This window comes from Coregonus clupeaformis, unplaced genomic scaffold (genome assembly GCF_020615455.1).
Source record: "Coregonus clupeaformis isolate EN_2021a unplaced genomic scaffold, ASM2061545v1 scaf0010, whole genome shotgun sequence".
Lineage (NCBI taxonomy): Eukaryota > Metazoa > Chordata > Actinopteri > Salmoniformes > Salmonidae > Coregonus > Coregonus clupeaformis.
The window spans coordinates 1,190,416-1,216,220 of record NW_025533465.1 but is presented as its reverse complement, the minus strand read 5'-3'; the positions used below and the strand labels follow the sequence as shown (position 1 = coordinate 1,216,220).

The following is a 25,805-nucleotide window of genomic DNA, read 5'->3' as shown; positions in this document are numbered from 1 at the left end:
AACTGACAAATTACATCCTGGAATATATTTCTTCATATGTCAACATTTACAAAATGTTATAGAATTTCCTTGTTTACAAAAATGCTGAATTTTTCATAAATAAATACGGAGTATGCTAACCAATAAAAAAAACGTCCTAATATTGAGTTGCACCCCCCCCCTCCCTCCTTTGGGTGGTGGACCATTCTTGATTCACACAGGAAACTGTTGAGCGTGAAAAACCCAGCAGTGTTGCAGTTCTTGACACAAACTGGTGTGCCTGGCACCTACTACCATAACCCGTTCAGGCACTTAAATATTTTGTCTTGCCCATTCACCCTCTGAATGGCACACATACACAATCCATATCTCAGTGTGGATTTAACAAGTGACATCAATAAGGGATCATAGCTTTCACCTGGATTCACCTGGTCAGTCTATGTCATGGAAAGAGCAGGTGTTCTTAATGTTTTGTACACTCAGTGTATAAAACAGATTTATGACTAAGGTGCGGAGTTAAGTATAGAGTAATCTGTCTGACAGATACAGTGACTTCATGTAGTCTATGGATGTCGGTCAGATTGGTACTGCATCTTTCACAATTCAAAGGAAGGCCCCTGACCTTAGTGTCATCATCTGTTTGCGCGGGTGGCTGGATAGTCCTGTTGTTTACCCATCCTGTATCCACAGTACGTAGATCAATATTCCTGATTGTTGTTACACCCCCTCGCTGTTTTGGCTGCCTCTTTGTTTGGTTCAACCCATTCTATTCATTGCAGGGTTAGTGACCCTTTTATTTTCCTCTGAAACATCTCCAGTCCACATCCCATGGGTTCCATCTGTCAGAGTTTCACACTAACATCTGGTGGGAAACGCATCCCTCAACACAGGAATTTGAAAGGAAAGTTGACACGAGTGTCAACAAAAAATGGGAGCCTGAAGTAACAAAGCAATATTTAATGTAAACAAAAACCAAGTATGTATAAAAATGCTTTCCATCCGTCCCTATGTTTAGTTTTCATGACTGAATTCATCTTGTCAAAATAATGACTCTATTAAGATGTTGGTATTATAAACACGGAAAACCATATGCCAACAAACTATCTAAGAGGCTGGGAGGGAAACCAGAGGGTTGAGATTTAAGTACTTGTTCACACACCACAAAACATGGCCAACAGTAACCAACCATGGACAGTAGCTACAAGTTTGTGATCTCCACCACTTTCAGCACCTCTCTCCACAGTAACCCCAGCAGTTGATAGACATCTACTGTGTGATAAAGTTATTCACCATATGAGGTTCCACCTCTGCTAGGATTCCAGAAGGAGAAGTCAGAAACCAATAGAACCTACAGCAGGTGTCAAACTCGTTCCATGGAGGGCCGAGTGTCTGCTGGTTTTTGGTTTCTACTTTTAATGTGTCCAATTAAGACGGATTTGCAGTCAAAGAAAATGTCAATGCTTTCAACAATTGTACAGCCATTCTATTGTAACTCGTTACTCACCGCATTGACTAGCTAGCTACATTAGCTCATTGACTTGAAGACACTGGGTCACAATGTAGGTTAATTGGAATTGATCTAGGAAGTGGCTCCCTGGGTTTCAGGAAGCAAGAATGTTGTCTTTAAATACTTTTTTTTATTTTTTTTATCCCAATTGATTATGACAGTTGTGCAGAATCTCAGCATAATAAATTGGGGTAGTCAAGCCTGATAAATGTGTCACAAATCATACATAACATTTTCTTTCTTGACCTATTTTATAATCTTTCCTATTTTCTATATTGGATGTGCCTTCTGTTCTCAGGACAGAATACTGGTTGATCTTGTATTGTAAAAGCAGCTTCTTGATATTAAACATAGGGAGCCTCTTCAGGATGACTGTAACATAACCTGTCATTTAGCTCCTCCTGCTGGCCCAATACATGTTAGTAAAGTGTACTCCAACATTCTTTCCCTCTGAAGCCTTTTTGTCGGAAAGACATTACATTAACATGATCAAGCATTTAAGAACACTAAATTCAAAAGTGGCTGAGTTTGAAATCACATTTAATGTTTGTTCAGGAGCTGATTCACATGAACCTCAACCCTTTGTGTTCAGTACAATTCTTTAATCTTTTCATTATTATCATCAGATAATGGTCTTTGCTCTCCACAGACACTCACACACTCATTCACACACACACACCAACCCTCTGCAGCCAGTCATACCAGCTGAGGGGTATAAACAGGCAATCTTAAAGGGGACTTAGATGTAACACCAGCGGCAACTCATCTTACACGGTAACAGTCACATACCTGCCAGAGGCTAACCCTATCACGATGTGAACACTCACTGGTGGAGAAAAATCTGAACGTGCAAAAGTGGTCCCCTTTAAAGACTGAAGTATTTAGAGTCCTCTGATCTTGGGACATGACAATCACTAATTTTCTCCTGTCTTCAGTCACTCCCTATCCTCACCATCCCATTCTCATGAGCACCAATGTTCAGCTTAGAGAAACTAGCTAACAAAGAAAATAAAAAATACTCATCTAGGTTTCACCTTCCTGGACTGCAAATACAGAAATGCACAGAGCAATAAAAAATACATGGCATAGAAGGTTGAAACTAAATCACGATAAAAGGAATCAAGATCTTTTTTTTTGTAACTAGCTGTTAATATAACTGTTAATAGCTCTATTAGCATCAACAGTTTCATAAGTACATGTAGTTATATATACGTATCTATACTCCATAAAGGTATGGGGAATTGTTAGGGTCGAACAGTCATGTTTTCAACATAGTTTAATGCTGGACCAAACTTGAAAAGTAAATTTCACTACGGACTCTTCAGTTATTGCGTCACTCTGCAGGCAATATAAACAGTTATCTGAAGCAACGTGAAGACGCCCCAATTTAGAAGCTGTTCCACCAGAGGACATACGTAATACGTCTGGATTTAAGGGCACCACTACTTCACAGAGCTCTGATAGAGCAACGCGTCAGTGTCCTGGGTGCAATAATGCAGTAGTGTAACAGTTCCATGAAGCCAAGGCCGCTTATGTATGTCACTGCAACAGTCAGTCAACTCTGTGGTTCACATACTGGGAGACACTGGATCCAGATGTACACCGATACATGTCCCTCATCCAACGAGGAGCCTTGGTTGCTCCGTAGCTGTGCAGAGCTCCTCTCTATGAACAGGTCCCATGTAAACAGCTTACAGAGGCGAGACCAGGGAGTAAACACACTCTTTGGCACATCCTTAGGAGAATGGCGGATGCAGTCAAGTCCTGATCAGACTAAATATTAGACCAGGTCCCATGATTAGCTAGATTTGAGCTATGGAGAGGTCCTGTGTGTTAGCTACTGTTTACCTCTGTCTAGCATTTAAAAGTCCCTGACAGACATACATATGCACCTCTTGTGCAAAAAAACACACAAACAAACACACATAGCTTATGCACTTAGATAAAAGTGTCACTGACCTAATTTCAAACATTCCAATGTTCTAATTGAGCCTAAAAACAACCTAGTTCACCACATTAAAATGTATAATAAATAACAACCAAGGTTTTGGGTTTCATTGACAAGGCAAGAAAGAAATGGGAACATTTGTCCTCATTGAAATAGTGACCTTCAACATTTCTATGGACCCTTTCATCTAAAGAATAGATGAGTATCATCAAGAGCTTAAATGCCGTTAGCTAAACAGTGTTGGGGACATCAAACTATGCAATAACATAATGACCAATCAAATTTAACATGGCACAGTCATCTCAAAGAAGAAGTGCATTAAAAGGGATAGTTCACCCAAATTACAAAATTACACATGGCTAATTATGTAACTTGGGGGATCTATCCCTTTAACTACATTCAGAAAACGTTCAGAGTTACTGTGTGACTGCACCTGTCAGCTTAACACTAAGGTGAATGGGACGTCCCTTCAAGGTGCTGCTTCCTCTACAGGGTACTTCCTTTTCTCGCAAAGGGGCCTTTTCCCCGTCATCACTGCCCTAATCAATGTGGCATTTAGTTAAGTGCGCTGTGACATTGTCTACGTTAAAATTGCCTTATCAAAATAAAAGTGTAAATGGGCGTTTTAAGTCTGTACCATAGACTAAGCATTAATACAAAAACATTATTTAAACTCCTTTTAAAATGTTGGTGAGGGGACTAAAGCAGGAGCCATGAGTGGGCTCCTCTTAAGTGCTTCAAATATAAATGGGGGAGCCTCTCAGGTCTTTGTAAAGCACCATTTAGAGCAGGGAGAGAGGTCAAAGTTCAATAGGGTTTGAGTTAACCTCTCGGTTAACCACTGAGCGGCAGGAAGAGTAACTGACCACGTTACAAACTGAACATTCAGTTCAAACAAGTCAAAACAAAGACGAAACAGCAGACCCCAAAGCCCTGGACAGTTGCAATCACCCACTCTGGTCAGGGGATCTTGGGTTCCCATGGCAATGGGGCTTTGTAACCGTCTGCAGAGCTTCCTAGGAGAGGCTGGGGGTTGAGAGAGCTTTTGGGGGGAAAGCTTCTCTTTAAAACACTTCAAGAACAGGTTCCCAGTGTTGAGGCCAAAGGAACAAGTGGATGGAAAAAAGGCATGGCAAAGATGTGGCAGAACAAAAGGGTTAGAAGAATGTGTGGATTGTTATGGACCTGGGGGTTACAATGCCGGGGTGGGGATGGGGATCAGGATTGGGGTGAGGGTGGACTCTGCTGAGGCTGTTGCCATTAGAGTGGCAGTGACAATTGGAGCAGACTCAGCCATAGGGGGAGGAGAGGGGCTGCAAGGAGGGAGGACAGTAGGAGCTGTGGTGTGGGTGGAGGGTGGGGTTGAGGTGGGGGCAGGTGTTGTGGTGAACCTGGAGGTAGTGGCTGGGACTGAGGTTGAGGTTGGGTGGTGGTCTTGGGCTGGGGGGTCCGTGGCAGAGGGAGCAGGCTTGTTGTAGTTGAGGTTGAGGATGTGCTGCTGGAGGTGGCGGATCCAGTCCTCCTGCACAGAGAGAGGACCCTGGAACTCCACCTCACAGAACCTGCCGGAGAGTGGCAGAGTGCACACTGTTCTCACACAGAGTCATCATACAACCACAGCAGCTAGACTGGAACGGTAAATGGATATTTTCTTAAATTTCGTTTTAATAAACCAACAGATTATAATGATCATGAACGTTTTTTATGGCCCCTGGGCCGACAGACTATATGCAGTCATTCACACAACTTCCAAATCTCAAATGCCTCCCTATTCCCAAAATAGAGCATTACTTCTGACCAGGGCTATAAAGGAGTGCACTATATTGGGAATATGGCACACTTTGAGATTAGCCGATGAGTTCCCCAAAGAAACTCACCGGCACTTGAGGGAGTAGATCTTTCCCACCACTTTGACCAGGGGGGTGGAAGGGGGTTTGGGCACCAGGGCAGGAATAGTGCCGGTGCGAGGGGGCTTGGGGGTGCCACTGTCCCTCTCTCCTCCCTCTGAGTGAGAGGGGTGTTTAAGAGGTCGCCGCTCAAAGCCTGGACATGAGGAGGAGAGAACACCAGGCTGAGCATGAGATGGACAGGTATGTGTGTATGGCGAATAGTTGTGTGTGTTTGTGTCACACTCACCTCTGGGCAGGCGCACGTTGAGCTCGCTGCGGGCCACCTGTGTGTGGGGAGGGAGGGTGTTGGAGAGTTGGGCGGGGCTGGGACTGTGACTGCTATGGCTGGGTCGGGAGGGGGGAGTGAGACCGGCATCACCCTCTGCTGCCCGTGGTGATGCCAGGGTGAGCTCCCGGCCTACCCGTCTGGCCTGGGCCAGCCCCAGAGCCACCCACTGGGAGGAGGAGGAATGCTTCTGGGAGGGCACGGGGGGGAGGAGGTCAGAGTCGGACGATGGGGAGAGAGACGAGCTGCTTTTCTGCAACATAAAGGAGAGGAGAGGGATGAGTGCTTCTCATTAAAACAGCTGTCTCAATGTACTCTAATACAAGGACATTACAGAGTAAACTTCTAGTCTTTATGTGTGTCAACTCATAACAGAGGGAGTGACGCAAATACACAATGCTAATTCAGGAGGGATGGAAAAGTCTATTTTCTAGAACAGCAAAAGATAATTCATCTGAAGATGAAGGATCTATGCCACCCGGCACTCTGGTTACTATAGCAACTATTAAGTAATACCTAAGCCTGTTGTGTCCCCCACAGGGGAAATATGCTTATATGAGACTCTTTGTGTTGGGGCTACATGATAGCAGATCTGACTGAGGCATTTAAATCACAAAATGGCTGGTGGTGGCTGAGGCCAATTCTATTTTTTACGTTTAAAAGCTCATCTAATGGCAGGTGTTGTTAGTTTGAGAGAGCTAAAGCATTATGGTAAATAATACACTTGACCTTTAATGATATGGGTTGTCCTGGTAATGTTCTAAACAGCCCTCACAATGTGCCGACAGCCCTCATAGCTGTCCGAAACCCACAACTTAACACAACTTAAATGGACGGGGTCGGCACTAATAAAAAACGACTTTGTAATATTGCAGCTTGATTGTGCATTGTGTGCACAATGTCACACTGTTTACTCTAAATCAATATAAATAATTGCTGCCTTCACATGGACATTGGAAAATAGAACTTTCGAGATAAATCCCACTGCAAGTATTGTGAGTAACACAGTCCTTTTACTATCATTAGATAAACTACAAAATAAATCAATTCCTCCCTGACCTTCTTGGAGGTGGAGCGGGTGGAGCCCTGCATGTAGCTGCGGTGCATCTCCACCACCTTGTGGGGCCGGCTGCGCATCCAGGCACTCAGCGTCTCGATGGGCGAACCGTTCACACACCACTCTGTCACGCCAAACTGCCGCAGGTGGGCCCGCGCGTGGCTAGCCAGCGCCTTGCGGTTCTCAAAGTAGAACCCACACAGCTCACAGCTGGCATCTGGGGAGGGGGTCAGGGGGTGAGAGAAGGCAAAGGAGGGGTGTTGTCGGTCAGAGCTGGGCATAAGTTAGAGACATTTGATTAATGTTTCATAAAATAAAATGTATATAAGATAACATACAGTGGCTTGCGAAAGTATTCACCCCCCTTGGCATTTTTCCTATTTTGTTGCCTTACACAACATGCCTACCACTTTGACGATGCAAAATATTTTTTCTTGTGAAACAAACAAGAAATAAGACAAAAAAAACAGAAAACTTGAGCGTGCATAACTACCCCCCCCCCCCACCTTTTGCAGCAATTACAGCTGCAAGTCTCTTGGGGTATGTCTCTATAAGCTTGGCACATCTAGCCACTGGGATTTTTGCCCATTCTTCAAGGCAAAACTGCTCCAGCTCCTTCAAGTTGGATGGGTTGCGCTGGTGTACAGCAATCTTTAAGTCATACCACATATTCTCAATTGGATTGAGGTCTGGGCTTAGACTAGGCCATTCCAAGACATTTAAATGTTTCCCCTTAAACCACCTGAGTGTTGCTTTAGCAGTATGCATAGGGTCATTGTCCTGCTGGAAGGTGAACCTCCGTCCCAGTCTCAAATCTCTGGAAGACTGAAACAGGTTTCCCTCAAGAATTTCCCTGTATTTAGCGCCATCCATCATTCCTTCAATTCTGACCAGTTTCCCAGTCCCTGCCGATGAAAAACATCTCCACAGCATGATGCTGCCACCACCATGCTTCACTGTGGGGATGGTGTTCTCGTGGTGATGAGTGGTGTTTGGTTTGCGCCAGACATAGTGTTTTCCTTGATGGCCAAAAAGCTCAATTTTAGTCTAATCTGACCAGAGCACCTTCTTCCATATGTTTGGGGAGTCTCCCACATGCCTTTTGACGAACACCAAACGTGTTTGCTTATTTTCTTCTTTAAGCAATGGCTTTTTTCTGGCCACTCTTCCGTAAAGCCCAGCTCTGTGGAGTGTACGGCTTAAAGTGGTCCTATGGACCAATCTCCGCTGTGGAGCTTTGCAGCTCCTTCAGGGTTATCGTTGGTCTCTTTGTTGCCTCTCTGATTAATGCCATCCTTGCCTGGTTCGTGAGTTTTGGTGGGTGGCCCTCTCTTGGCAGGTTTGTTGGTGTGCCATATTCTTTAAAAAAATTTATAATGGATTTAATGGTGCTCCGTGGGATGTTCAAAGTTTCTGATATTTTTTTATAACCCAACCCTGATCTGTACTTCTCCACTACTTTGTCCCTGACGTGTTTGGAGAGCTCCTTGGTCTTCATGGTGCCGCTTGCTTGGTGGTGCCCCTTGCTTAGTGGTGTTGCAGACTCTGGGGCCTTTCAGAACAGGTGTATATATACTGAGATCATGTGACACTTAGATTGCACACAGGTGGACTTTATTTTACTAATTATGTGACTTCTGAAGGTAATTGGTTGCACCAGATCTTATTTAGGGGCTTCATAGCAAAGGGGGTGAATACATATGCACGCACCACTTTTACGTTATTTATTTTCTAGAATTTTTTGAAACAAGTTATTTTTTTCATTTCACTTCATCAATTTGGACTATTTTGTGTCTGTCCATTACATGAAATCCAAATAGAAATCCATTTAAATTACAGGTTGTAATGCAACAAAGTAGGGGAAAAAATGCCAAGGGGGATGAATACTTTTGCAAGGCACTGTATGTGTCATTCTCTACCAAATGCAATGAGTCTGTACTAAAAGACAGCCAGCAAGTTAAAGGATGACTGCAACTCTTCTGAGGATCTTTAGTAAGGTCATGGCTTACCCAGGTGCCCTCCCACATGCTTGTCTGGAGAGGACTTCCCTTTGACAGAGAGGTCATGTGGCTGGGGCGAGAAGGGCTGGGGGTGGGGTGGTGACCTCTCGACTGGACAGCCCTCCTCCGACAGGGGTCTCTTACCCAGCAGGGACACCGCAAAAAACGTCCCGGCGGGAGGGGTGGAGGAGAGGCCCACCGCCCCCAGGCCGTGCTTATGAAGCCGGGAGCCAGAATGCAGCAGGTTGAGTGGGGATTTGCGGGACAACTTGGGCGACTGGTAACCCAGGCCCCCCACCAGGCCTTCCCAAGTGGGGCTGGACCCCTGGCTGGTCTCCTTCTTCTGCCCCGGGGCCGGGGACGAGGTGCCCCCTTTCTTGTGCATGAGTTCTCTCAGGGTGTCTATGGGGGAGCCGTTGACTGACCACTCTGTGATGCCCATCTGGCGCAGGTGGGAACGGGCGTGGCTGGAGAGACCTTTACGGTTCTCAAAGTACTCCCCACAGAACTCACAGCGGATGTCCCGAGTGGGCTCTACTTCCTGGGCTGTGACTGTGGGAGGAACAAAGGGAGGGGGGAGGAGACAGAGAGATGGAAAAAGAGATAGTAGAGAATAAAAACAAGGCATCACTTCTGTATGGTTATTATCTCAATAACTACAAGATGGTCTTTCAACTTGGACTCACCCAAGTTAAGAGGGAGCATATTGTCAGAGCTGCTCCAGCTGCAATTCAGTGGCTCAGAGGAGTATCCCGCTGCTCCCCCCACCGCTCCTGGCATGGTGACTTCCAGCTGCATAGGCTCAGGCTTCAGCTTGACTATCAGGCCAGGGGAGGCTGGTGGAGCTGAGCCCATCTTACGCACTGTGGACTGGTGGCTGGGTGGGTGGGCGAAGGCAAAAGGGAGGCGACTCAGGATGCTGGGCGAGGCAGAGGAGGACAAGGGGGAGCGAGGGGGTCCGGGGGATGGAGGGGGAGATTTTAGGGGCTTGAGGGGCAGGGCGCAGGGTAGACCTCGACGTGTGATCAGCTCTCGCAAAGTGTCTATGGGGGAGCCATTGACTGTCCACTCTGTGATGCCCATCTGGCGCAGGTGGGAACGCGCGTGACTGGAGAGGCCTTTACGGTTTTCAAAATATTCCCCACAGAACTCACAGCCGATCTCCTTCACTGGTTCACCTGATGGAGAGATGGAGGGTAGAGATGAAGATCAACTTAAAATAAGCAAATCAAGAAACTGTACATCAACAAGTCACTGATGCTGTATTGCATTGAATGGAGTATGAATATAGTTTCCATCATATGACAAACACTCACTGTGGGGGATGGGCGTGAGTTCCCCGCCACTCAAACGGAAGACCTGTAATTGGGAGGACTTGGGACGTTTGGAGGGCGGGCCAAACATTGAGGAAGCTGAGGCAGAGATAGCTTTGGACCTAGATCCGCCTCCCATCGTAGTGACCTTGTAGAGGAGGGGTGAGGAGGAGGTGGTGAGGAGGGAGCGTTTGTGGGAGGAGAGGCTGGCTGTGAGGCCCCTGAGCCCCTGGGGCCCCTCAGGCTGCAGGGCGCTGGCTCTGTGCTTGAAGTCATCCGTGTGGATGAGCTGGTTTAGGAGGTCTATGGGGGAACCCTTGGACTCAGAGTACTCCACCCCAAAGTGACGCAGGTGGGCTCGGGCATGGCTGGACAGGCCCTTCCGCGTCTCGAACCAGGCGCCACACAACTGGCACACTATGTCCTTGTTGGGGTCCACCTCCAATGCTGCACAGATGAGGAAATGGGGGTATGAGGAAATGTTTTACTTCAGACACCTTTACAACCTGTGCATGAATCAGTAGGATATGAATGACCAGAGAGAGGGCACTGACACACTTACTGAGGTTGAGTGGGGCATCAGTCTCCTGTGGGGCCCAGAAGGGTTTAGCAGAGAGGTTAGAGGTGGTGCTCTTCATCCCTCCAGGCTTATGGTCCAGACAGCGCAGGGGGGAGGACACAGGCAGCAGGGAGGAGATGGGGGCCTTCCTCACCACAGGAGAGGGGGAGCAGGCCCTGATGAGGGAGGATGGGGGAGGGGAGGCCACAGGGGAGGGGGTGGAGGAGGGTGGAACTTTCACAGCTTTGGCCAGGATGGAGAGAGGGATGGGTTTCTCGTCCGTGTCTGTGTCTTCATATCTCTCCTCTTTCCGTGGGGTTGGCAGGACGTGAGGAGGCTTCTTGGCGACTGGGGGCCAGGGGAGGGGAGGGGGGAGGTGCCCATCCAGACCGCGCTCCTTGGTGATCTGGTAGAGCAGGTCGATGGGCGCCCCGCTGCTCTCCGACATGCCAATGCCCAGCTGGCGCAGGTGGGAACGGGCGTGACTAGATAGGCCCCGCCTTGTCTCGAAGGGGGCACTGCACACCTCACACTTTAACAAGTTAGACACTACAATACAGAGGACAACAGTGAGAGGGGAAAGGATGCAGCTGACCAGCAGACAGCAATACATACAGAATATGGAAAAATGTCCGTTTACACATTTTATTACAGCACTACTGTATGTATTATTACATCATTTATAGCACTTCAATTAAAGGATGGTGACAAAAAGAGCAGGAGGCTGTGTAGCTGAGAATTCTCAACTCCATGATACAATGGAGTTGAGTGGCAATGAGTTTGCTGCAATCCGTAGTTTTTGATAAAAATAGAATTTTACGCGACCTACACCGTTGTTTGTTAATGAAGAACAGCCCCGTCATTGCACAGGCGTTTTTTTTTTATTTTGGCAGGGGATGCATAGAATGCAATTGTTATCAAAAACTATGGATTACAACTCCCTCTGACAGCTCTATAACAATCTGGACAAGCACAGGTACACAGTAAGCGTTCAAACATTTTAATTTTTTTAAGTATCGAGTGGCAGTGCATGTTTGAAGTTGCTAACTTCATACTCCATTGGAAAACAGTGAATTAAGCGGCGCAATTTGACAGAGGTCACATTATAGCCCTATTCGGACGGGACTAGTATTACTAGAGACGATGGTTATGTAATTAATACCCCAGCATTTGTATCATTCCAGAGGACAATTCGCACGGTATACGTTTTTACAAACTGCTAATTCTTCATTTGTTGTCATTCAATTGACTCTTATGACTGAAGCCTGGAGGGTTTTATTCTAAGTGTGAAGAAACTTGCCAATTCCAAAACAGTTTAGCCCAGTGGGGAATCGAGGATGCCCTGCTTTGCAATCTATTGCCTACATCAACAGCCACGGTTTCATTAAATAGGCCTAGGCACAATACTTTTTTATTGCACATTTAATTAAACTGACGTATTTGGTGATGTTCAACTTCAATTCATTGGCACAAAACGTAGCCTATAAACAAAGGTATTCACTGTGAAAGTTGATCCATTTAAGCCATTCATTTAAAATATATGCGCAGCACTTTGTTTATGCATCAATTTAGCAAATCAGTTATTGTTTTCTTGCGCAGCACCTGTCAAACTCTGTAATGTCGTTATGCACAGGACTAGTATTATCAGAGGACCTTGGAGTTTGCCAAAAAACAGTAGATTATTCTGGCTGGAGTTGTTACTCTCCTGCCATGTAAAAATGACTGACATGGCAGATTCGGACGGGACTAAAATTACGTGGTGTTTTGTGCTCTTGCACATAATTACATTACCCGACCTCCCCTAGTAAAACTAATCCCCTCCGAATATAAATTATGTTTTAATCATAAACTACGGAATTCAGCACCCAAATAAAGAACACCTTGACACAGGACAAACAAGGTATGCATTAAAGAATGGCAATTTTATAGTCTGTTATCGACTCGATGTAGGTACACTCCGACAAAACTCATTGCCACTCAACTCCATTGAGACGTGATGTACCTATCGTGGAGTTGAGAATTCTCAGCTAGGGGCTGTGGTAACCTAAGCCACATCTGTCTGCCATCTAACAAAGCCTCCAGATCCCAGGGGACCTTTATGTCTCATCTCATCTTGTCCCATTTTGTTCAGTCTCACCCTTGATGTCAGCTTCATCCCTCGGGGAGGGGCTCTCTGGGTCCAGGGAAAACAGCCCCTTCCTCCCTGGGCTGGAGGTCAAGCTGTCCAGTGCTGGCATCTGCTCTTCCTCCTCCCCACCTGAAACACATTACACAACCAATTGAATGAGTCATTAATTAAATAGTCATTAACCTGGTAGGATGTGATTAAACATGTAGCCTAAGGTCACCAGGAAAATGACATAAGTATTAATTTTGGTAACTAGTAATGCAGGAAAATACACAACATGACAAAAAGTATGTTGACACCTGCTCGTCGAACATCTCATTCCAAAATCATGGTCATTAATATAGAGTTGGTCCCCCCTTTGCTGCTATAACAGCCTTCAATCTTCTGTGTAGGCTTTCCACTAGATGTTGGAAAATTGCTGCAGGGACTTGCTTCCATTCAGCCACAAGAGCATTAGTGAGGTCGGGCACTGATGTTGGGCGATTAGGCCTGGCTCGCAGTCGGTGTTCCAATTCATCCCAAAGGTCTTCGATGGGGTTGAGGTCAGGGCTCTGTGCAGGCCAGTCAAGTTCTTCCACACCGATCTCGACAAACCATTTCTGTATCGACCTTGCTTTGTGCACAGGGGTATTGTCATGCTGAAACAGGAAAGGGCCTTCCACAAACTGTTGCCACAAAGTTGGAAGCACAGAATCATCTAGAATGTCATTGTATGCTGTAGCGTTAAGATTTCCCTTCACTGGAACTAAGGGGCCTAGCCCAAACCATGAAAAACAGCCCCAGACCATTATTCCTCCTCCACCAAACTTTACAGTTGGCACTATGCACTGGGGCAGGTAGCGTTCTCCTGGCATCCACCAAATCCAGATGGTGAAGCGTGACTCATCACTCCAGAGAATGCATTTCCACTGCTCCAGAGTTTTACACCACTCCACCCGACGCTTGGCATTGCGCATGGTGATCTTAGGCTTGTGTGCGGCTGCTCGGCCATGGAAACCCATTTCATGAAGCTCCCGACGAACAGTTCTTGTGCTGACGTTGCTTCCAGAGGCAGTTTGGAACTCGGTAGTGAGTGTTGCAACCGAGGACAGACGATTTTATGCGCTACGCGCTTCAGAATTTGGCGGCCCCATTCTGTGAGCTTGTGTGGCCTACCACTTAGCGGCTGAGCCGTTGTTGCTCCTAGACGTTTCCACTTCACAATAACAGCACTTACAGTTGACCAGGGAACCTCTAGCAGGAAAAAATGTGATGAACTGACTTGTTGGAAAGGTGGCATCCTATGACAGTGCCACGTTGAAAGTCACTGAGCTCTTCAGTACAACCATTCTACTGCCAATATTTGTATATGGAGATTGCATGGCTGTGTGCTCGATTTTACACACCTGTCAGCAACGGGTGTGGCTGTAATAGCTGAATCCACTAACTTGAAGGGTTGTCCACATACTTTTGTATATATAGTGTATGCATAGGCAAATTAAATCATTTTTAAATAATACAATGTATTCTGTTTCTGTATGAATAACAAAAAATACATAAAACCTTTACAATGGAGTAGCTAATAATAATATGCTATTGATTAAAATAACTGCAATTTGCAGCGCTCATCAATTATTGGGGCTTCAGACATAGTCAGGCTAATAGTGGGCCCCTGTGTAGCTCAGTTGGTAAAGCATGGCGCCAGGGTTGTGGGTTCGATTCCCACGGGGACCAGTATGAAAAAATGTATGCACTCACTAACTGTAAGTCGCTCTTATCTGCTAAATGACTAAAAAAATTAAAAAATGTAATAAATCACCTCTTCAAGTGTGTAGACCTGTGATAATCGCAAAACACTGTTCGTTTTCCTGCTGTTGTACATTTCGTAACAGACACATGCCTTTCATTGCGATGGTGTATTTCTGGGACAAAACTACCATTTTCTGCGACAAAACGGTAAATCATAAGCGACGTGAGTAGACAATGCTTTTTGTCTGGTGGGTGGCTCTGCGCTTGTCAATTGATCTCGTCTCAGGGTGCGTGCAGAGAAAATGACACCTTTGATTCTTCTCGCTTTGTTTGCAGCATCAAAAATGTGATCACTGCAGCAAAATGATACCTTGATTTGATAAAACTATGAAAAGTAACAAAGTTACAAAATTCGGAATGCAGTTTTCATTATATAGCAGTAGTAGGCCTACAGTAACATCAAGTAACCTGACACTTAATAAAGTGACACTTCGATGTATTTTTAAGATCTAAATAAGTTTTGATATCATTACAGATTTGCAGTCCGTTATTCCTGTATTATAAGCATGAAGCAATGCATTAATAAAGAATGACACCAGAGCGACCACGTTCAAGAAATCAAAGGAAAGTAAAATGGCGAGGATTTGGGAACTGTAGGTAATTTTAGAAATCCTGCAGTATTGGAAATAGTGAACGTCATCCGAGACGCACAAAATATATCACACAAAAATAAATATGACAGTACGCATCAAATGTTGCAAAACACATTCCTGCGCGCGTAGCTACAGTGATACAAGCAACTCGAACAATGACAAGAATGACACATTTGTAGCCAATGCATTGACTTTGTCTATCGCACCTTTAGCGCGCGACAGTGATTTTAAATGGTCTCATATCATTTGAGTTTTTGATGGCTAATGTGTCAAGAGACAAATGTGACGTACCGCAAACAATACAGGCTACGACGCGACGTGCAACAATGAAGCCGATTAATGTTTAAAGGGCACGGGCGTTACGGTGCGTGGTACTCACCGGTCAGTAGCTGCGGTGCATCGGACTCTCCGCAGCTAAAGCCAGACAGTTTTTCCTCTATTGTTTGTGTCTGCAGGGAGGTGGAAGCAGCCATTTTGCCCCCATACACATGCACCGCTAAACTAAGGCGTGACCAATCGAGCAGAGGCTGGGACAAACGCACTGAGCACCACATCAACCAGGGGCATCAGAGTCTCTCCCTCTAATATGCTTGATTTACAGTAACACTTTGTCCCAAATACTGCAGTTCATCATAGATAAGAAATCTGCTGCATCACACAAGTCTCACAACCAGGGACTGATGTTACAACACCAACAGGCAAAGTGCCACATCAGGAGAGTATTTCCATAATACAAAATAGTTGCAAAACTATTGCACAGAATCGTTTTCAACATTCAATATCCCTTGTGCATTGCATTGCCACTGTAGTTACCATTGGGTTATCACATTCAGCACTGAGACATTTCTTTGGGAGTCTTATTCACGCTGACCAACCATCATGTAATCTACCAACAACCTATCAGAGTCACACCACAGTGTGTTGTATTCATAAACCACAACGCCAGCTCAAAAAGGCATCCTACAGTATACACACCAGGTACACACACACACACACACACACACACCTTCAGTCTCACCAACGCTGTGGTCTTTCTTCCAAGGCTGAGAAGGCGACGAAGGCAGTAGGTTAGAGACTGTAGCACCTGTTGCCTCTTCACTCCCATCCCCTCCCCCTGGTTCTTCCTCCTCCGTCTCCAGGTCTTCCTCCTCCTCCTCCTCGTCTGAGGCTGGGCTGCGTGGGGGGGCTGTGGGGAGGACCAGGTCTGGGCGGCTGGAGAAGAGCTCCCGAAGGATATGGATGGGCGAGACAGTCACCTCCCAGTTAGTAATCCCAAAGTCCCGCAGGTGCGCCCTGGCGTGGCTGGACAGGCCAGCCCGGGTGTCAAAGCCAGCATTGCAGAACTCACAGCGCATCACACTGAACGTATCCGGGTCAAAGTTGGCAACTGAAGAGAGAGAAGGGCACATAAAAGGTTAGCAGTTTACAGAGCGACGCGGAAGTTGTACATATCCTCTACCCTGACTGATACTTGTTGTTACTTTGTTACATTATAGTGATTTACAAATATACCGCATCATACACCAGACAAGGTTCTAACAATGTAATAACAAAGATTCAAGATACCTTTTTTCTTCTTCTTCTGGTAGAAGAACTTCTTCTCGATGGCATTGACCTCCTCAGGGGATATGAAGTGGCGTACGTTGTAGCTTACGCCCACTCGGTTGAGGTGGCCCCTCACGTGATTGGCCAGCCCGATGCCATTGTGGAAGCGATCAGGGCAGTAGGGGCATTTCCTCTCCACGCTCTTCAGGGTCCCCGTCTCCTCATCAATCTCCTTATAATCCTCATCTGATATGCCCTCCGCTAGGAAACGCCGGATCTTCTCCTCTTCCTCTTCTTCTTCTTCGTCATGATCATCGTTGACATCATCATCGTCATTTTCAGCAGCAAAAACCTTGTTACTCTTCTTTTCAAAAGCAACCTTTGGATCCCCGTCCTCTTCCTTTTCCTTCACGGGCTTCCCTTCTGAAGAGCATGAGGCTGTGAGGCTCTGTTGTTTTAGAGAGGAGTCATCTAGAACAGGAAGGACATGTATATAGTATGAGGCTGAGCTGAGACAGCCATTTAGTACACAGTATTATAATAGAGAAGTGTTCAATCCCAGTCCTGGAGAGCCAATGTGTCGCTGGGTTTTTGCTGTGCCTGTAACTGGCTCAATCAATCTGCAACAGCAGATAAGATAACTTTATATCACATCAATGAACTACGTGCTGTAGTGGCACATCAAGAATAGGCATCATATACAGAGACTCTTCAGCACAGGGATGGAATAACACTACAGAGGCCATTCACACAGACGCAACATGAAGAACACAGTGATAAGATGCAATGGGGTGAAATTAGAAACAGACATCTATTCCCCTAGCAACTGAGCCTTTATAATGATTAGGGGAGAGCGCAAGGAAGATAAGGCTGACTATATTGTATTTGGTGAGGGGAGCCATTCATCACTGTATGCTACTTTACAACAGCCTGTCACTCACCCATCGCCTTGTCTCCCTCCCAACGGCCAAGGTAAGAGAGGAGAGTTTGTGGGTCAAAGCGGATGGGCTCATTGAGGACAAGGGGCAGCGTGTGTCTTAGCTGGGCCTGCTAGCCCTCAGTCAGCCCCAGGCACTCTGCTGCCCCACGCAGGCTGGCTGAGAAAATGCGTTTCAGCTGATTGGCCGGGGCAGGCACCTCCACAGGGCATGGAGGGGAAGCAACGGGCGACCCAGGTTCAGTTATGGGCCAGGCAGGGACTGCTGGGCATTCTCAGTTATGGCCAAACCCAGTGACTGATCTGCAGGCTTGTGATGGTATTTGATAGCATCACAAGCCACATCCAAGACAAAGGAGATGATTGTGGACTACAGGAAAAAAAAGAGGACTGAGCACGCCCCCATTCTCATCGACGGGGCTGTAGTGGAACAGGTTGAGAGCTTCAAGTTCCTTGGTGTCCACATCACCAACGAACTATCATGGTCCAAACACACCAAGACAGTTGTGAAGAGGGCACGACAAAGCCTATTCCCCCTCAGGAGACTGAAAAGATTTGGCATGGGTCCTCAGATCCTCAAAAAGTTATACAGCTGCACCATCGAGAGCATCCTGACTGGTTGCATCACCGCCTGGTATGGCAACTGCTCGGCCTCCGACCGCAAGGCACTACAGAGGGTAGTGCGTACGGCCCAGTACATCACTGGGGCCAAGCTTTCTGCCATCCAGGACCTATATACAGGCGATGTCAGAGGAAGGCCCTCAAAATTGTCAAAGACTCCAGCCACCCCAGTCATAGATTGTTCTCTCTGCTACCGCACGGCAAGCGGTACCGGAGCGCCAAGTCTAGGTCCAAAAAGCTTCTCAACAGCTTCTACCCCCAAGCCATAAGACTCCTGAACAGAGCTAATCATGGCTACCCAGACTATTTGCACCCCCACCCCATCTTTTTACGCTGCTGCTACTCTGTTAATTATTTATGCATAGTCACTTTAACTCTACCCACATGTATATATTACCTCAACTACCTCAACTAGCCGGTGCCCCCGCACATTGACTCTGCACCAGTACCCCCCTGTATATAGCCTCCCTACTGTTATTCTATTTTACTTCTGCTCTTTTTTTCTCAACACTTTTTTGTTGTTGTTGTTTTATTTAACTTTTTTATTAAGAAATAAATGCATTGTTGGTTAAGGGCTGTAAGTAAGCATTTCACGGTAATGTCTACACCTGTTGTATTCGGCGCATGTGGCAAATACAATTTGATTTGATTTGATTTGATCCATGCAGCACAAGTTATGCATTCTAGGTGAAAATAATTTCAATATCGAAGGACAAATATCAACTGTGAATGTCCAGGGTGAAAATAAAAAATAATAATATTGAATTGGAATTTGGAGTAGCCTCAGGAGTCCAAAATATTCTGGACAGTAGAATATTTTTGCTTATGGATATGCATTTAGTGTGGTCATTCTCTAATGCAGTGGTTCTCAACTCCAGTCCTCGAGAACCCCAACCAGTACACATTTTTATTGTAGCCCCGGACAAGCACACCTGATTCAACTTGTCAACTAATCATCAGGCCCTTAATGAGTTGAATAAGGTGTTTTTTGTCCAGAGCTACAACAAAAATTTGTGTTTTGGGGGGTAGTCAAGGACTGGAGTTGGGAACCACTGCTCTAGTGCATCAGACCATTAACGATGAAAGGTTTGTCTCAGAATTAGCATGAGAGCAGTGCAATAGGTGAGACTCTTAAGAAAGTCTAAGGTACTGGCTTCTTCCAACTGTTTTCGAGATGGCTCGAGGGAGATACGTTCTGCATCTTAGTCTCACCTCGGAGGGATCGAGCCCTGGTGAGCGGTTTGGACCCCACAAGTGATTTAGTCTCTTTTTGGTTAATCTCAGTTGCCAGGTCAGGGCTCTGGCCCTGGCTTTGTGCATCGTCGGTCTCAGGTGGCCCGCTGTACAGTCTGGGATTTGGCCGGAGGAGTTCTGTCCCTGCCTTCCCTCTCCTATTTGCTCTCTTGTTCCCGATGGTCTTAAAGGCTATCTCTCTACGCTGGGGAGCTGTAGCAGTGTTTGATGGTTGGGGCTGTGTGTCACTGTCCTCCATGGCAGAGATCCAACTAGAGGAAGAAGACTTACTGGACTTTGACTGGCTTTGGCCCTCTGGTGGAGAGACATGCTTAGAAAGCTTATCAGAACATGGTGGAGAGGAGGCATCAATTCTGGACCCTGGACGGTTCATCTCTTCAGGCCCTTCCCCATAGATGGAGGTCTGCATGGGGTGAGCCACGTGTTGGTGCTCCTTCAGAGCAGTTTGACTGGAGGCCTGGAAGGCACACTGATCACAAGTGAGAGAGGTGGAGGCCAGGCCAGAGGCAGATCCAGGTGACTGGGGCGGCTTCACAGGAGTGAGCTTTGGTTGAAAGCGTGGAGAGGCTCGCTGCAGACCAGTAGGTTTCCTGTTGTGGGTCTTGGCATGGTTGGCCAATGCCTGTGAGGTGCGTGTACTGAAGTCACACTTGAGGCAGAGATAGCGACGATTGGCTGGGCCTTTGACCTTTGCTTTGACTGGGGTTTTGGCTTGAGCTTTGACTGGGGCCCGGACTGGAACTGGGACTGGATCTGGGACTAGCTCTGTGAATGGGACTGGAGCTGGGACTGGCTCTGTGAATGGGACTGGAGCTGGGACTGGCTCTGTGAATGGGACTGGAGCTGGGACTGGCTCTGTGAATGGGACTGGAGCTGGGACTGGCTCTGTGAATGGGACTGGAGCTTGAGTTGTGACTGGAGCTACAAATGGTTCTAGGACTGGGCTGGCAGGTTTGGTCACCTTGTTCGGCTTACCCTGCATAGTCTCCCCTTTCCCACTGTCGCTCAGCTTCCCAATCTCCTCCAGGATCTTCTGACGAGACTCCTGGTGTCGTCTGTGGTGGTCCGCCAGCACCAGCCTGTTTGACAGGTTCCATCCACACTCCACACACCGAAATCGCCTGCCCTTCACTCCGCGCTCCCTCCTGCCAGCCCCCGGCCTGCTCTGACTGTGCTCTTGCATATGATCCTGCAGGTAGACCTGCTTCTTGAAGTAAATGCTACATTCCACACAGGTGAAAATCTCTTCACCAAGCTCTCCCTCTCCTCCTCCTTCTTCTTCACCACCTTTTTCCTCTTCCACTTTCTCCAGATCCTCTGTTGCCTTTTCCAAGTCCTCCTTAAAGTCATAGACCCCTCCACTCACTTTCACTGGCCCCACGCTATTTGCTCTTGGGGAAGCACCCCGTGCCTTACTCCCAGCTTCTGTTGATGTACGTTCCCAGGTGCCCTGACCAGAGAAGGGCCTGAGCAGGGCCCTCTTCTTCTTCCGACGCTGGATGAAGGTGCAGTGTGCCCAGGGTGCTGGTGGGGTGCTCTCTGGGTCTGAGTCCCCAGGAAAGGTGTACACATCCCGCTCAGGCTCCTTGTCCTTCCCTGTCAGGTCCTCATCCTCTCCTTCCTCCTCAATTTGGTGCCCCTCCTTTGATGTCACTTTGGACTGAAACAGTCTAGCTTTCTCCGATACATTCCAGACTCTGTCATCTACCACTGTGGATGGTCAAGAGACAAAAGCATATTAGAAAAATAGTTATTTTGAAAAGAAACTACATTTTATCTCATGTTTTCCCTTGCTCCCCATCATGCTTACATTCCTTTGAACTGGGCTGGGCCTTCTTTGGCTCCTCCCTGTGTGTGCAAGGCTTGTCTTGATCCCGCTCCTCCACAGGGCTGGGTAGGTTTGACTCAGTGGGTAAGAGCTGCAGTTGGTCAGGTGCTTGGTCGTCCTCACTGTCAGGTCTGGACAAAATGATATAGAAAGAGACAGTTGTATGAGTGGGTCAGAAAGAACAATGAGTCCCTATCTGTCTATCTGAACATGTGTCCGCCTATCCTGTTAGTGTGTGTCACTTTATTTGACCACTCTGCTTTAATGTCTGTCTGCCTTGTGTGTTGTGTCCTATCACACATAAATATATTCTTGCTGGCTGCCCTTCTATTCCTCCATCTCACCTGAGTCCAGAGGAGGGGGATCCTGGGCTGTGGGCGGCCAGACCGTGAGGGTTAGAAAAGTGCTGTAGCTCCTCCTCTGACAGACAGCGCAACCCACAAAACAGACAACAACAGGAACATCACTTCACATGTCGGCCACTCACAGGTAAATTCACAGCCAAAGATATACAGTAGTCATTCCCAGTAAGAGACACAGTTCTGACTACAAGCAGACCGAGGAACATTAAAACATTCTGGAAGTGACAACAAATATAGCTGAGGTTGACAGCAACAAGTTTAACTGAGAGCATCACATTTAGGACGGCCCATAACTGCACTACTGACATAGACGGGACACACTTAAAAATGCAATAGTATTATTAATATTGTGCTCATACAAAGCTCAGTAATAAACCAGTCGTAGCTACCGTCTAGTGTCTCTTTCTCCGAGTCAGAGTCCCAGGTCAGGGAGGAGGGAAAGGCTGAGGGCCTGATGCTCCTCTGTGCACTCCTCCCTGGTTCCACCTGGGATAGGGGGCCTCCGGTCCTCTCAAAGTCCCCATTGCCACCACTGGACCATGGGCTCCCACTGAAGGTGAGTTCGTCTGAAACCTGTTGATGACATTGACACAATCTCACAGCTAGAGACAGCATTCTGAATGCAACTGACATTGATTCTGAAGTCTGTGATTTTCACTTATGTAAAAGCCTATGTTTCAGCAAATGCAGCATGTGGTGGTCGACCATGATAAGATTCTCCTTACCTGTAAGGTGTGATTTAGGAAGGTGTGGGTTGGGGTGTCCTGTGCTGAGAATGAGGGTGGGGGCCCATAGCTGCTCACAGAGGTGAAGGAATCCCTGGGGGAAAGAGAGTCCCCCTCCAGCTCCATGGTCCCCACAGCACAGTATGGCGTCCCACTACTGACCACTCAGTCTACATTATGTGTGGTGTTCTCTCCCACTGTTTTCATATACACAAACAGACACACACACACACAGGGTACACTTCTGTAATACTGTCATTACATAGAGATAAGCAGCTCTCCAGAAAAGGTGTTCTGATGCACACAAGACAAGCAATTTCAAGTCATTGGAAAAGCATGTCACTAATTTGGGGGTCTGGGTTGGCCACTTGATTTTCTGCTTCAAATGCTGCATTGTCAGTTATTCACAATATCACACCGAGACCTTGACGAATATGACAAATCGTAAATGCAAGAGTTGGTAACAAGCTTAGCGCAGTGGCGTCACAGGTTCAGCCCACTGCAATTCTTGGACTGACCCATTTTCACAATGTCTGGTGATATTGTGAGAATATATAATAGATTTCCTAAATGGCCACGTACAAAAGTAGACTTTTATTCAGGCCCTGTCTCGCTTGTTAGCTAAAAATAAACTCAAATGCAAGCAGCTAACACATCAAGGTGGAAAAAAATGCAATCTACCTGCAAGGACATTGTGGATGGATGTAGCAAGCATTATATGAATATGTGCAAAAATGTTTATAATGTTATAACGCCCGTTATTAAGTACTCACGGAAAACGGCCTGGCTTGTAGTCCGAGGAAAGGAGTTGTTTACGCACCGTTCTCCATGCTTTATATGGAACAAAGCTACGAATATCCTCAGTCCATTAATGCATATAGAGCGTGTTGCTATATTTTTATCACATCAGTGCTACATTTTTTTCCATGAGCCCGCTTGCAGAGACCACACACTCGACTCCACACCGCTACGTGTGTGACGTCGATTGAGAACCGCGGTCAGGCTATCCCACTCAAATCCATGTTCCAATTGACGTGCGCCACTACACTGAAGATACGGTATTATGCTGATAGCTTGACCACGGATAGCTTGATCGCAGTAATGGACAGTGGAAAAGAGTTTGGAGAAAACGTTCAAGATCAACCTCTGCGGTCAAATTGATTGCATTGCACTGGAAAAGTGTGGTGGTAAAATGTGTGTGTGTAGTTGGCTGAATATAATGATTAATTACGAATAGTTTAGATTATAATACCAATGTCTCAAATAAAGTCCAGAACTAAAATTATATTGAGGATTTTACGCACTAGTATGTTTTTGCATTTATGATTAAAAATGATGAACAGAACAGAACAATATCACAAATAGTATACTAAAATGTGTAAAGCCTTGTTTGTCTTTTAAAAAGCGGTACAGTAGGTGACACTAGTGAGCTGCCTGTGACCAACAATCAGATTATGTATTTAGCCTATGTCTACAGTGGGGGAAAAAAGTATTTAGTCAGCCACCAATTGTGCAAGTCCTCCCACTTAAAAAGATGAGAGAGGCCTGTAATTTTCATCATAGGTACACGTCAACTATGACAGACAAATTGAGAAAAAAAATCCAGAAAATCACATTGTAGGATTTTTAATGAATTTATTTGCAAATTATGGTGGAAAATAAGTATTTGGTCACCTACAAACAAGCAAGATTTCTGACTCTCACAGACCTGTAACTTCTTCTTTAAGAGGCTCCTCTGTCCTCCACTCGTTACCTGTATTAATGGCACCTGTTTGAACTTGTTATCAGTATAAAAGACACCTGTCCACAACCTCAAACAGTCACACTCCAAACTCGACTATGGCCAAGACCAAAGAGCTGTCAAAGGACACCAGAAACAAAATTGTAGACCTGCACCAGGCTGGGAAGACTGAATCTGCAATAGGTAAGCTAAGCAGCTTGGTTTGAAGAAATCAACTGTGGGAGCAATTATTAGGAAATGGAAGACATACAAGACCACTGATAATCTCCCTCGATCTGGGGCTCCACGCAAGATCTCACCCCGTGGGGTCAAAATGATCACAAGAACGGTGAGCAAAAATCCCAGAACCACACGGGGGGACCTAGTGAATGACCTGCAGAGAGCTGGGACCAAAGTAACAAAGCCTACCATCAGTAACACACTACGCCGCCAGGGACTCAAATCCTGCAGTGCAAGACGTGTCCCCCTGCTTAAGCCATTACATGTCCAGGCCCGTCTGAAGTTTGCTAGAGTGCATTTGGATGATCCAGAAGAGGATTGGGAGAATGTCATATGGTCAGATGAAACCAAAATATAACTTTTTGGTAAAAACTCAACTCGTCATGTTTGGAGGACAAAGAATGCTGAGTTGCATCCAAAGAACACCATACCTACTGTGAAGCATGGGGTGGAAACATCATGCTTTGGGGCTGTTTTTCTGCAAAGGGACCAGGACGACTGATCCGTGTAAAGGAAAGAATGAATGGGGCCATGTATCGTGAGATTTTGAGTGAAACCCTCCTTCCATCAGCAAGGGCATTGAAGATGAAACGTGGCTGGGTCTTTCAGCATGACAATGATCCCAAACACACCGCCCGGGCAACGAAGGAGTGGCTTCGTAAGAAGCATTTCAAGGTCCTGGAGTGGCCTAGCCAGTCTCCAGATCTCAACCCCATAGAAAATCTTTGGAGGGAGTTGAAAGTCCGTGTTGCCCAGCGACAGCCCCAAAACATCACTGCTCTAGAGGAGATCTGCATGGAGGAATGGGCCAAAATACCAGCAACAGTGTGTGAAAACCTTGTGAAGACTTACAGAAAACGTTTGACCTGTGTCATTGGCAACAAAGGGTATATAACAAAGTATTGAGAAACTTTTGTTATTGACCAAATACTTATTTTCCACCATAATTTGCAAATAAATTCATAAAAAATCCTACAATGTGATTTTCTGGAGAAAAAAAATCTCATTTTGTCTGTCATAGTTGACATGTACCTATGATGAAAATTACAGGCCTCTCTCATCTTTTTAAGTGGGAGAACTTGCACAATTGGTGGCTGACTAAATACTTTTTTCCCCACTGTATGTAGATTTATGAAGACCTATCTTCCAGCCCATTTACTAAACTACATAATTTCTCACATCACAAACTGCATCAAATTGTGTAGTCTGCCCATAGGGTCAACAGGTAGCCTCGAGGTTAGAGCGTTTGGCCAGTAAGAGGTTGCTGGTTCGAATACTGGCACAGAGAAAGTGAAATAATCTGTTGCTGTGCCCTTGAGCAAGGCACTTTATCCTAATTGCTCCAGGTGCGCTGTACAATTGCGCCCCTGGCCATGACCCCACTCCCTGCGGGTGTCTCAGGGGAGTTGGGATATGCAAAAAAAGATATATCCATTAACAGAACAAATATATTAACCCCATACCTGTAGCAAGTTTTTTTTTAAACATTGTCTGGTCACAAAGGTCACCAGGTGTATGCAATGAAA

General features: G+C 46.2%; 1 protein-coding gene across 2 annotated transcripts; it reads right to left on the bottom strand.

Moving 5' to 3' along the window:
- Positions 1-2,009: 2,009 nt before the first annotated feature.
- On the bottom strand, positions 2,010-23,275 carry LOC121551764. 2 transcript variants are annotated; one of them, XM_045212392.1, is made up of 17 exons: positions 23,093-23,275; positions 22,320-22,516; positions 21,984-22,167; positions 21,577-21,652; positions 21,215-21,363; positions 19,363-21,114; positions 16,614-17,063; positions 16,054-16,434; positions 12,676-12,795; positions 10,542-11,087; positions 9,983-10,426; positions 9,353-9,844; positions 8,676-9,218; positions 6,669-6,883; positions 5,571-5,862; positions 5,312-5,477; positions 2,010-4,996 (listed from the first exon to the last, which is right to left on the bottom strand). In XM_045212392.1, exons 2-17 carry the CDS (start codon positions 22,443-22,445, stop codon positions 4,627-4,629), a joined length of 6,306 nt encoding a protein of 2,101 aa, XP_045068327.1. In that variant the 5' UTR covers positions 22,446-22,516; positions 23,093-23,275; the 3' UTR covers positions 2,010-4,626. The 2 variants fall into 2 exon arrangements, with proteins under 2 accessions (XP_045068327.1, XP_045068328.1); XM_045212393.1 differs by having other exon boundaries at positions 16,066-16,434.
- Positions 23,276-25,805: the final 2,530 nt, after the last annotated feature.